Genomic DNA, 13508 nt, shown 5'->3' with positions numbered 1-13508 from the left:
AGCATCTCATCCCCGTGGCATTTCTTGGCTGAGATCTGCCAGACTCTTATCTCTCTATGATCAATTAAACTTCCCAGGTGTTCTCTGTGTTCCCGCCCCAGAAATTCTGCTTCTCTGGAGACTTAAAAAGGAGACCTTGACCCTGGGGGCTAGCAGAATGCTTCATAAGAGTCACCCTGACACACCCATCTGCCTTGAGGGGCTTCTCAGTGAGGCTGCCATCTTTACTCGAAGCTTCAAGCCCCTGTACAGAAAATGGCTGCCACTGTGTTCTGTTTGACTTCTCATCTTCGTAACTTTTACAGCAATGACACAGTTCAGTAAAGAAAGGCCTTAATTTTGTCAAGGACAAAAGGAGAAACCTGGCTGGCTGGGGGGAGGGGGGAGGATGATACGTTGACAGCCATTCATTCAGTTAGAGATAATGTCTTTTTTTCACTTTAATAATTTCCAAATTTTATGAAAGAAGCATTTTTTTACCATAGAAAAATGAATATATCCATTTCATTAAAGCAGGTTATGAGTCTGAGGCCTACACGGAGGACAGACAGGGGACCCACCACAAAGGTTGGAGTTAAAATGCAGGAGCAGCTCTCATCCAGTCCTCACCAGCTCAGGAACAGTTCAGTGGCCGGGCTCCATCCACAAGGGGCTCCCCAGCTCCAGACACAGGCACCGACCAGCAAACCCAAAGGGGCTGCTTTGCACACACACTTAGAATCACCTTCAAAACTGACCACTTTTGACACAAATCAAGACACTTCTAGAAAGCTAAGAACTGCTCTGACTGCCTGCCGTGGCTGGAGCATCAAGAGTCTTAGGTGACACTGCCTATCGGGTAGTGAGTAAGACGGCTTCCTGAACAGAGAGAAGGTTCCTGAACAGAGAGACAGTATAAGCAAGAGCAAAGACAGAAGGTGGAATATGGCCAGAGCAGGGGTGAGTGGGGTGGGGCGGGAGGTGCCTAGGCTCTAAGCATAGCCAGGACTCAGTGGGCAACCAGAAGGGCACATAAACTGTAGAAAAGAAACAGGTTGCTAAGAAACACGAGTTGGGCAAACAGGAGCCAGGCAAAATTCAAGTTCTTCCAGATCTCTTGTCCTCCAGTAACCAGAGGTGAGAGCTTTCATCCTGTCTGCACAGGAAAGGGTAGAACATGAAAATTATCCACAAACCATTGAAACTGGAGCTCACTACCACCCAGGTCAGCCTCAAGATACCTGATCCTCCAAAGTGCCAGTGGCTGGAGAAGCAAGGAGTCGAGAAACAAAAGGGAAAGATTTTCTAGGTCAGTCAAATCAGATCAATAGTTTTCAGGGGAAAAAGCCAGATACCATATCAGCTACTAGACCCGTGGGCCTCCCCAGAGATCCAGGACTCCCTGGAAACCAGGACTGGTCTCCCTGCTCATTTAGTACTCCTTAAGGACAGGGCTATGTCACCTCTATCAGACAGATTTCTCAGTAAGGGCAGGGTCCAAGCTTCTTCCCTCAGGGCAGATTGGTCTTGCTTTCTCCTTCCTGCTCACCTCTTGGCCCAAGTGCAGCTAGTCCGCGCCCCTTGTGGCACTCATCCAAGAGCCCAGCTCCCAGATCCCCACCCCGTGACTGGCCATCAGCTCTAGCTGGCATAGCCAAGTGCTCCCCTGAAAACACAGGCCTGACTCTGGCTCAGACCCCAGCCCCAGTTCCCTCATGTCAACACTGGGAGGTTGGCCAGGCTAGGCCACCTCATCGTCTGCCTCTGGCTGTGCTTGTAGCCAGCAGGACCCAAAATAATCCCTCCCCATCTGAATTTGGAGACATTCTGAGGGCAGCACACACAGAACGGAAATCCTTCTGGGCATGCCCTGCACTTCCCTTACAGTCTCAGACAGTCCTGATGAAGGGGTGGAGAACAGCAGCCAGGATCAGGCAGTCCAGTGTTTGGGGAAAATTATCCGCCTAATTCAGCTATAAACACCCAACCAGGCCAGAAAGCACGAGTTTGGATGTTAAGCTAAATTTCATGCAGAGCTATCTGAAATTTTCATTTAGCTCTCCTGGCCAGGAGAGGTTTCTCTTCAAACTTATATACACAGCAATGGGCCAGTTATCTACCCATCCACTCAACCATCCACCCAACCATCCATCCATCCACCTATCTATCCACTCATCTACCTATTCACCATATAACCATTCATACACCCATCTACTCACCCATCCATCCATCTACCCACCCATTCTCCCATTCATCCATCTACCCATCTAACTCACCCATCCATCCATCCAATCAATCCCTCCATCCATTCACTCATGTATCCACCCAACTATATATCCACCCATCTGCCTATCTGCCCGTTCAGATGGACTTTTTCTGAATGCCTCTCTGTGCTAAGCACTGAGAATTTAAAGAGGAAGATGCTCTAGTCATCCTGGGCCGGGGATTTAGCTCAGTGGCATAAGCGCCTGCCTGGCAAGCATGAGGTCACGAGTTTGATCCCCAGTACCAAAAAAAAAGTAGCTCCCGTCATCCTGACATTAGTCCAGGAAGATGCCAACAGCTACAGAGACACACAAGACCTAGGGCAAGCTAGTGACCAAGACCTTACAGTAGAAGAGGAAGAGCCAGGGAAAATTCCTCAAAAGAGGTGACCAGATCTGAACTGAGTCCTAAAGCAGGCCAGCTGAACAGGAGAGCAGGGGCAAAGGTTTCTGCAGCAGCAAGGGTTTGGGTGAGTGGATGGGGTATAGAGCCCTGGAAAGCCACAGAGGACAGGGACATGGGCCAGTCAGGGCTTCTGATGCCTTCATCAGTGACAGTGGCAAGACTTTTTGTCTTGGTAGCAACAAAGCCCCCAACTGAACCCCAGAAATGCTCTCCTGGAAGTGGCAACATGGGAGGGTGAGAAGCAGCAGCGGTCACCCCTAAATGTCAGAGGAACGCTCTACAAACACATTGGAGGGTAATGAGCTCGACCCAGCACCCAACTGTGTCATTCTGCTCTCAAAGTTATGATCAGTTTGGTGACAGATCACCACATCATTCCTGATGTGTACCCTTCCTGGGCTTGCCACACCAGTGCTGTCTTTGTGAATGTGAGACTCTGCCTCCAGACCACTTAGAAGCGCTGAGAGCCTCAGGGTGCCAGGCGTGCCATGCATTGTAAGTTCACCCACACACAAAGCCCAGAGAGGAGGGTAACAACCTCAACAGACAATAGGTTCAAGGTTGGTGCTCACAGTGGGGGCTTTTTTCCATTTCTCCGGCAGGAAGGACTGAGTAGGATTCAGGTCCTCTCTGGAGCCCAAGATAAGGAGAATGCTCCCCCTGGGTGAAATATGCCACAGACCTCCTGTCATGTCATTTAGCACTGTACCTAGATCACCAGCAGGCCGTGGGTTGCCGAGTATATAGCAAAAGGATGGCTCTTACTGCCCCAGCCCAAGGGTTGGAGACCATGAGTGTAACGTCCCTCTCCCATCCTTTTCCTGGAGTGGGGGAATAGGGAAAGGAACATTACTGTCTTTTTTTTTAATAACAATCTCCATGATCCCAGCCAGCATAAGCTTATAGAACAATCTAACCCCTGATGAGGGGCCTGTCTAGAGGAGGAGAGGGAGGCTGGAGACCCCAAGGCTTCCCTGCTCTTCTTCCCCAGGATCCCTCTCTTTCCCTTGCTCCCCAACCCTGTTGTGACCCCTAAGGAAAAACCCTCCACATAGCCCCCAAAGCAAGGGTTCATTTTTTTCCCACTTGCTTCGAGGTAAATGATCAGGTCTTGCCATGAAGACCACACATCCATCTTTGCATCAGAAAGAGAGCCCCTGTTTAGGTCCTTCATCATGTAGTCCAAGCCAGCAGGGTGCACCTGCACAGCAAGGAAAGCAGGGGACAAGCAGTGACAACACAGAAGGAACCACGGGAGAAGGTGTCAAAGCCGCGGTCTCTCCCGTGGCACAGCGCCTGTCCTACCTGGACAGGGATGAGGGGCTCCTTGTCATCGATGTCGATCAGCACGTCTTCCCCAGGACTGAGCAGACTCACATCATCTGCAGGAAGACCCACATCAGGGCGGTGAGGCCTCGGCCAGGGAGCTGTGACAGGACCCCTTGGCCCTGCACCCCACCGTGTACCTCTCATCCTCCCCTTTGCCTGTTCCCTTTCTTACTCTGCTCCTCTTCCTCATTTCCCTAGCATCTCCCCATGCAGTCACCTCCCTCCCTCTCAACTCTGCTCAGAACTGTCCCCTACTTGAGCTGTCCTTCCTCAGCTCCTTAGGTATGGGTCACCTGCTCCAGGTGTACCCAGCTGGGGAAGAGAAGGGCCTGAGGAAGTGGCCGAGCTGAACCGAAGCCATTTCTCACTTGGGCCCCAGGAGATACATGCACCCCCAATGGGAAATGTGTCTGCCCCTGGGCCCCCGCCCTGGCCTTCTTCCCTCTACCTGGGTGGCCCTGTGGGGACGGACTCTCTGATGTGTAGGGATCACAGAGAAAGCTCTCCAGGGAGCCAATGGTGCACTGGCCCACTACAGGCCTGCGGCCAAACTGGCGGTTATCGATGACCTTGACCACGATGGGGGGACAGTAGAGTTCCTCTCTGGGCAGCATCTAAGTAGAAGAAGAAGGAAGCTCTGGTCACCAGCTTAGGCCCATCTGGGAAGTTACAAGGGAGAAAGGGAGGCCCTTGATAGGCAGGCCAAAGAAGCACAAAATGACTAGGCTCAAAAACAATCCACAACAGCTGGAAATCCAAAATGGCGGATCTCTGAGCACAGCAGCGGGCCACTGGGGTGGAAGCCACACACCTTTCTGTCTGCATCTTCACTGCTATATGCAGAGGCTGGCTCCTCCCCAAGGCTTTACCTTCCAAGCCAAGCTGGCTCAGCCTGAGGGGAAGCAGAATCTACTTTCCCTGAACCCTCGCTGGCTGGGGAGGGAGAGGAGAGTTGGCCCAGGGCTCAACATTTCTTGCAGACAGTCCCCCCCAAGTGGATACTCAAGAGTTGGCTTGCAGACACAGATTCTTCTCCCCTCACCCCAAAAGCACTTTGAACACAACTTGAAATAATTTATATGCTCTCCTTCAGTGGCAGCTTTAGCTCAGCCAAGAGGAGGCTCCTGTTGACAGCCACTGGGCCTGGAATTTCTATAGCGCTTTCATCTTGCAAACCATTTTCCTTTCCTCAGAATTGCCTTACACCGGCCACTAGGCTTAGGCAGCCCTTAGAGCTGGAGAGAGCTGGGGGGCCTGAGGGCTGAGGGGGTGAGCTCCTGAGGGGCCTCAACTGGGGCCGACAGGGCCAGGGGAGCTTGGGAGCAGACCCTGAAGGTGGGCCCCAGCAGCTCTCTGAAGGGAGGTGGGGGGCTGAAACCTGCCCTGGGAGCTAAGTCAGCCTAGAGGGGCTCCTAAAAGCTTCTGCTCACCCGGGACTGAAAGGGGAGGGCAAACCAGCTCTGTTTACGCCGCACAAAGGACTAAAGTCTTCCAAGGGGGAGAGACCATGAATTTCTCTCCCATCAACACAGGAAAGTGAGGGGGAGAGGTGGCCTCGAGCCGCCCAGGATCCCTCAGGGAGTCACAGCTCAACCCTCAGGCTGCGTGGGCCATGGGGATGCACTAGACTCCAGGACCCGAGGGGACAATAGGGGGATGAGGCTCACCACTTCCATGAAGAGTGTGCAGACATCAAAATTGGGGTTCTTCCGGAGGTTCCTGATGACACAGGACTGGACCGTCTGGCCCCCGCACTCCACTACAAGGCTGGGGGAAGAGATGCTGGCCAGCTGGTAACTCTTCATGTTCCGAAGGCCCCATGCCAGGATCTGGGGACACAGGGTGAGGAGTGGCTGGGTTGGCTCCAGGCCCTGGAGAAGGCTGGGACCAAGAAGTGAAAGGATTCCTGTGTCTCACAGCCTCACCCCTGCCCCAGCCAGGCTCACCTCGATGGCAGTGCGCTGGAGAACCGGCTTGATGTTCTGGGGAACCATGTAGATGTTGGCCTCCCTCTGGGGCGGGGGGTAGGGCAGGTCTGTGTCCTCTGACTGCACAGGACAGCAAATGGAACAGAGACAAATGTGGGAGGAAGAAGAACAAGCCAAAGAGACCAGAAAGACCAGGGGGGCAGGAGAAATGACAGAGCCTCATCAGCTCTACCAAGCCCCATCTTCTCCAAGATCACAACCCAACCGCCTTCCTCCAGGGCCGGGTCACCCATCTCTCACAGCGCAGGCTCTGGGGCACCAATCCAACACACACACACACACACACACACACACACACACACACACACACACTCTCTCTCTCTCTCACACCCTCAAACATGCATGCACGATGATGCCCACTTCACCAGGCACACCCACTTCCACCCCAAGGACCACATGCCCTCCTTCCAGACAGCTTCACCCCCTGGCTCAGACTCACCTGGGCTCCCATCCCCACAGTCCCACACTCCCACCTCTCACACCTGTCCCTGTGAGGCAGTGTGCTCGCTCCGCACCACAAAGATCAGAGCAAACAACTAATGAGAGAAGGGACACCTGTGTCCACCGGTCCCCAGAGCACCGAAGCATGCCCCTGGGGACGCTCCATCATCACCACCGATAACATGGCACGTGCCAACTGCAGCCTGCTAAGGGTCTGCCAGGAGCTTGGGCAGGAATCCCAGTAACCAAGAAGAACTACTGGAGGAGGAGGAGTATGGGAGGCAGATTAGTCAACTCTGACAGCCATAGTGAGAAGCCCAGGCTCTGGGTGTGAATCCTAACTCCACATACATGAAGCCAACAAAGTTACTTTACCTCTCAGTAGCACAGGTTTTTTTTTTTTAAATCTATAAGTGAGTATTAAAGTTATCAACCTCTAACGGTCAGCAAGTATTAAAGTTAATACTTAATGCATTTAGAAATGTCTAGAATACAAGTAAAGTCTTACTAGTACTGCTAGTGACACTTTTGTTGTCACTTATTAGAGTAAGATGTTCTTTTCTTAAGACTGACTCTTTAGAAAAGTATCATATTTATAAATTTATTAGGACAAGACACTGTGCTGCCACCTACTGGGAAAGCTTTATAATGAATACAAATATATAGTGTCTCTGCTACAAATCACTTAGACTCAGGGCCCTTGTGCAGTGCCCAACCCGCTCATCCATACATGGAGGCCCTGACATTCAGGAAATGTTAACTATGATTTAAATGGATGTGTTGCACACTTTATAGAGCTGGGCTCACATAATCTCATTTAATAGATAATGGAATCATTGGATTCATTCTCCAAGTGTCTTCTGAAAGAATGGCAGGTACACCTATCTCCAGATGTGCTGACACAGATGGTGAGAGGATCTGGAGCAGAGAAATACACCAGCTTTCCCCTGTCTCCATGAAACTTGGCAGCCAGCTCCAGCCATCTTTCCTGTCCACTGACACAGTGATGACACCACACTTCACTAACCTGTAGCATTAAGAAACTCAGGTCTAGAAACCCAATTACCACAATACAAAATGGGAGCGGGTCACTTTCCCCAAAACAAACCAGCAGTGACAACCTGTGGGAAGCTAACCCCCTTGACTAGCTGAAGGGGGTCTTGTCTGGGGTGCCAGGACACACAACTCCAGGGGGCGCTGTGCACATCACACAGAAGATGCTCCACAGCTAGCACAGCCACTGCAGCAGGGGCCCTTGAAGGAGACCCCTAGTCTGACGTCCTCCATAGTGATGAGTAAGGTCAGGCTCTCGAAAGACTGCTTCAAGGCCCACTGGCAGCTCATGGCCTCTCATGGCTGATCCCCAGCCACAGCAAGACCAAGGCAAAAAGCCCACAACAAAAAACGGAAAAAGAAGGGATAGTGAGGGGACGGCCCTAAGCCCCCAAGAGGGGAGGCGGGAAGAATGGTCTTCTTCCCAACTTCCTGCTAGGCCCACCAAGGAACACTCCACACATTTCCCACACACCGTGTCCTCTCCAGCCCCACACTCTGGGCTGTGTCCTTTTTTGGCCCACATTTCCAAGTCCATGTTTCCTTGCAGGCCCCCAACAGCCCCCCACGCTGACGTCCTTTCTGTACACTGAGAGCCGGCCTCCCCTCACCACGACCTGCTCACTGTGGAGGACATGGACAAACTGCGGAGCAGACTAAACGCTGATACCGTTTGGAGAAGGCCCTGGAGGAAGAAGGCAGGAGCACACAGCTGTGGAGAGCCAGGCCCGGCGGAGGCAGGAAGAGAAGCAGAGGACAGGTTAGACGATGATCGGGGGCAACTTCTCTAGCTCGAGGCCACCACGCTCATCCCACGGCCATCTCTGCCCGCACTGAAGTTCCCAGGGACCCCTGGGGATTCTTGTCCTAGGTTAGTGGTTGCCACCTCCTCGAGATCCCGATCTCTGTGTTCTTTTCTACCCAGCCTGCAAACTGTCACCACGATCCTCTGTCCCCAAGGATTCTGTCCCTGTCAGTGGACCCGTGCTGCCAGCCTACTCCTCGGGGCCCGCTGGCTCCCCGAACTTCGTCTCACCTGGGCCTCCCCCATTCTGCACTCTGTCTCCTGGGTCTTTCCCTCCTCGTCTCTCAAATCCATCCACACCTCCTCCCTGTGCCCCCTCCAGCCGCTTCCTCTCTTCTCTCTCTCCAGCCTCCATCCCCACCTCTCCACCCTGGCTGCGGCTCTCTGCCCTCTGCGCTGTCCCCTGCTCCCCTTCCCTGGAAACTTCCCTATCCAAAGTCAACAATTACCTCCCAGTAACGCAACCCAAATGACACTTGCGGGTTCTCACCTCCCTCGCCCCCACAGCTAACCTCAGCGTGCTTCCTAAAACCATCTCCTGCTTGCCACTGCTGGCTCCTCTTATTTCTGATGCCAAGTCTCCCCGGCAGCCTCCCCACCCCGTCCTCCGACCAGCCCTGCCAGGCCAGGGCCCTTAGCCCTCCCAGGCTTTCTGCTCCTGGTCGTCTCATCTAAACCTAACCCCGTTTCTGCTCCTGGTCGTCTCATCTAAACCTAAACCCCTGTTTCTGACATCTGTCTGCTCAATGCCTCCCCGTACCCAACAGCCTCTCCCACTGAGCTTACCTCAAACTAGGTTTCTTTGCTCCCCTCCCAAAACCTGCTCCCTTCAAATGTTGTGTAAGAGACTGTTCCCAACATCTACCTAGACAACCACACCGAAAAACAAAAGCAAAAAAGCAAAACCCAGGCTGCTGGTACCTCCTTCTCCGTCGTCGGCGTGTCTCATGCCTGACTGATCACCAAGCACCGGCCATTATGTCCCTGGTGTTTCTAATGCCCACCTGCCTGCACCCTCTCATCTGGATTCACCAGCATCGTCCTAGCTGTCTCCTTGTAACTGATTTTACACAACCCTCCGACAGCTGGCACACAGTGTGGTTGTGTTTAGGAAGGAACAGCTTTCTAAAAATGTTACCCTCCGCTGAAAACCCTGCAAGTCTCCCCACCTACTTACAGTACTGTGACACAGTCCCAAGACTCTTTGTCTTCTTTCCAGTTAACTTCTCTGAGCACATCTCTTACCAGATAAACTTTCTCTCCAAAATCCCAGAGAGTGACAAACCTTCTCCCCGATACGCTCAGACCCTGCCCTCCCGAACACAACACAACGGCGGGCAGGAGGCACCTTGCTGTCTGAGCTTTGGCTTGGGGCTCACTGGTCCCTCTTTCTGGAAGGCTCTTCACTTGGCTGCCTCCGCCTGGACTTCAGATGTGCATTTAAACTTTCCCTGGTGCACTGAGCTTTGGGTTAAGCACCCCCACAGCTCCCATGGTCACTTACACTTAGTCCCATTGAAACCTGTATTCCCCACTGTGTGCCAGCTGTGTGTTCACCTAACTGGTTAAACCAACAACTCTGTGTGCTGAGACGTTATATCCCCCATCTAATAAACAAGCGATAATGAATGGGTAACTGAAGGAAAGGGGGGCAGGAGGATAGAAAGATGGGTGAAGGGTAGATAAATAAAATATGGGAGGGAACAAGGAGGTAAACTTTGTGGAAATGGAGAGGGTTGAGGGTAGGGGAAAAGGGGCACAGAGTGGTGGGGGTTAAAAATGACAAAGATATACCAATTCCCCAAGATGAATGTATTATGTATCACAAACATAAATAATAAAAATATTTTTAAAAAGAAAGAAATGGTGCCAATGTAGAGACAAAAACTCCAACTCCAAATCCTGCTTCCTCCAAAACTAGTCTTGTGGAGATTTTCTCCCCTCCAGAGTTACTGGTGGACCCGGCGGTGTAGACAGATGGACTCCCAGCAGGGAAGGCTCTGAAGGTCACACCTCTCTTCATCCCTCTGGAAGACCCCATGCACTTCCCTCATCAAAAGCAGTGTCCCCTCTGCCTGGGGTTAGAGCAAGACTGAAACCCATCAATCAAGGAATCCCGCAACAGAGTCTCCTCAGAGGAACTATCTCACATGGCTCTGCCCATCTTGGGACAACTGGTCGTCATTCTTCTGCTGGACCTATTTGCACCCTTCTCAGCTGCCTCTCCTATTGTATCTCAGATGTCGATGGCCCGTCAGATGGAGCTGCCCATGGAGCTTTCTCGAACTTCTACCAGGGTCCAGGGACCAACCTCTGAGAGAGCACTCCCTGCCCCTACATCAGCCTCAAGTAGCCAGAGTACTCATCACCCCTACTTCCACAGCAGAGGGACAGCCCTCTCAGAGGGGGAAATGGAGGGACAAAATCCCAACAAGCAATGACAATGTGAGGAATGAGAGGAAGAGACTGAGCGGAAGTCAACCTAGACTGTCTGCAGTTAGCCTGGAGGCCAGATGTACTCAGAGATTAGCTAAGTTCCTCTTTGTACAAGCTGTTCCCAAAGGATAAACAAAAATAAGACTTTTCACACCCTCTCCCAAGACTTTCACGATAGACCCATAACAATGAGCGGATACCCAATCAGGAACAGCCATCTGGGAGGGATGAGACAGGCCCTGGGATTCTGTTACCCCATAAACAAGATTGCTGCCCCACACACAGCAGTTACTCAGCTCTGGGGACCCCGCTCTTCAGAGTGGCTTTGTACTGCTTTCTTCTGCAAAAAAGCTTACTTTCAATTTGTGCCTCTGTCCACTCTTTCTTCGTCGTCTTTCTACAGCGGAGAGAGGAACCAGCCTGGGAAAGCCGAGGGTGGGCTGAAGGCAAGCTCGCAAGGCCCTATACCAACATACGCTGTCTCTCCAGTCTGCCTTACCAGGCAATGATAAATCTGTCATTCCTTGGGGTCCCCCAGCCACCCCTTGCCATGCTTGCTCATAGCTCCCCATCCAAATGGTCTTCCCTAGCTGCTTTTCCAAATCCAGTACTGCTTTCAGGGTCTAGTTTAAGCAGTCCGTCTGCCAGAATAGCACCCCAAACACCCCTAAAACATCCCATCTTGCATCTTTAAAACCCAAATGACCCTGTGCCTCCGTCACAGCTCCTATGGTCCTGACTGGTCTCAGACGATCCCACAGCCAGGAGTCCTGTGTTAGGAACATGCAGGACAGCTGTACTCACTGGGACTTACACTGTTTATCAGCAATAGCAGCACTGCCAGGCAGAGCCTAGTTGTAACCTACAAATGTAACCTGAACATTGTTGTATGGGGTGACTGGAACTCTGAGGGCCACAGGCTTCAAAGGCACCCATATACCATAAGCCTAGTTAGAGGAAGCTACATTTGACTGCTCCTGCCCTGCCCACCCTGGATGCAGGGGAGACCTGGGTTTACACAGGGGAGCAGCCTGTTGAGCAAAATGGCTCAGATCATGAGAACAAAGCTCTCCCCCACCAAAGCAGAAGCCATTCTTCCGCTCTGGTGTCCCATGGCTGGTTAGGCGCAGCGGTTCACAGCCCCGAGTCATGGTAGGGCTTCCCCCAAAGTCTAAGGTGACACTTGACTAGACAGATACAGCCAAAGTGCTCACAGGCTTCTCCAGCCACCTCGATGACCCTATCACCAGTACCCCACAGACCCTCACCTCACATCCGGGTTCCTAGGGGAGCTCCACGCAGGGGGCAGCCAGGCGGGCTGGGAGGACTCCATTGTCTGCCTGCCCCACCCAGCTCGTTAGGAACAACATGCTGCTCTAATTACACTTCCCAGGAAAAACAGTGTTTCAAATTAAGGCCTTGGGAGAGGAGTAGGGGGGCTGGGGGACCACTGGGCTTATTTTCCTGATTGCAAAACACCAAATTTTTGCATCCAGTGGATGTTGGGGTGCCGGAGAACACCTCGGGTACATCTGTGGCCTGGGCTGGGGAGGGTGGATGGGTGACATCTGGTTGGCCCCTGAACTGAGGTGAACAGGGCCACAAAGCATGTAATCCCTTCTCCAAAGGCACCCCTCCAGGAGCAGAAGAGAAGACAGGATCACGCCCCCCAGAATGGTCAGACTGCACACCCCTGCGGGGAGGGGTCTTCCTGTACATGTGTTCTGCATCTTAGGGGATGCAGTTAGTGAGGAACCCACCTGCATCTCCCCTGCCGACTGCTGCATGCGTGCTCCCGCGTGTGTACACATGGGCACGCACTCACACGTGCATGCACACACTCTCCAGTTCTCAGAAAATCTAAAATTGCAGTTTCTTTGAACTCATTCCCCTTGGCAGCGTGGACCGCCTTTGTTCTCCAGACAAAAAGGAAAAGAAATGAGACTGAGACGAGGACTCAGAGCAGGCAGGAGAAAGAGGGAGATGGGCCAGGGAACACACAGAGGAAGGGTGAGACGGAAGGGAGGGTGGGCAGAGGCTCAGAGAGGGAAAGACAAAGACAAACAGGCCATAGAATGAGAAAGAGTCCTGCCCTCTGTATCCCTCCGTGCAAGGGTCCAAGCCTCCCACACATCAGCCACTGGCAAAACCTTCAGTCCACTTCCTCACCGAGCACCCCACCAAGGGCTGTTCTAGACAGCAGGGTGTCTGGAAATCCTGCTTACCAAACTGGGCGCCCTCTCTCACTCTATGTTCCAAGCCCTGCTGCAAACTCTAGTTCAGGATCACCTCTTCCAGGAAACCAACTACTACTCTGACAGCCTCTGCCCAAGCATATAGTCCTGTATTCCCTCCATGGGCACATTGGCTCCACAAGGGCACGTGGAGATCTCTTCTAGTGGCTACACAGGCTGAGAAGGAGCCCTCATTAGAAAGGCCACTCTCAAACCAGCCTACAGACTCCCTGGCCCCATCTGTTCCTCCCGGCCTCTCTACAACTGTCTCCAAAACCTCCTGTTGGTCTCTTCCTGGGTCCTCACCTCCCAGTTCACACCCGCTGCAGCCAGACAGCTTCCTAACACACCCATCCACCCTTCCAGGCTCCAGACTGCAAGGCGGGTCCCACTGCCAGTGGGAAAGCTGGAGCATGCTTGGCAGGTACAAAGCCAAGTGTCCAGAAGGGGTAGAATGGAAGACTCAAAGCAGGAGCCTGACCACAGCAAAGACAGAAAAGCCCTGCTGAGACATCGGGCTGCTCACAGGGCCCAGGATCTTGGCAAGAAACTTAGCCTTCAAGTGAGAGGGAA

At 52.6% G+C, this 13508-nt stretch overlaps 1 protein-coding gene across 24 annotated transcripts in view; it reads right to left on the bottom strand.

Annotated features, from left to right (window-relative positions):
- Dysf (dysferlin) overlaps nt 1–13508 on the bottom strand; it is a 210458-nt gene that overhangs the window by 62462 nt on the left and 134488 nt on the right. For 16 of the 24 annotated variants that reach the window (XM_003469012.5, XM_003469010.5, XM_003469011.5 and 13 more), the window contains 4 exons: nt 5925–6026; nt 5646–5807; nt 4427–4592; nt 3955–4031 (listed from right to left, as the gene is read on the bottom strand). In XM_003469012.5, the coding sequence (XP_003469060.2) occupies nt 3955–4031; nt 4427–4592; nt 5646–5807; nt 5925–6026 (507 nt within the window). Of the gene's footprint in view, nt 1–3954; nt 4032–4426; nt 4593–5645; nt 5808–5924; nt 6027–8130; nt 8173–13508 lie in introns of all 24 variants that reach the window. The other 8 variants (XM_063229580.1, XM_023564790.2, XM_063229579.1 and 5 more) reach the window with 1 other exon arrangement.

The sequence above is a fragment of the Cavia porcellus genome, unplaced genomic scaffold (genome assembly GCF_034190915.1).
Source record: "Cavia porcellus strain 051 isolate PalLab524CR breed Dunkin Hartley unplaced genomic scaffold, mCavPor4.1 scaffold_18, whole genome shotgun sequence".
Lineage (NCBI taxonomy): Eukaryota > Metazoa > Chordata > Mammalia > Rodentia > Caviidae > Cavia > Cavia porcellus.
This window is presented reverse-complemented; position numbering and strand designations above follow the sequence as displayed.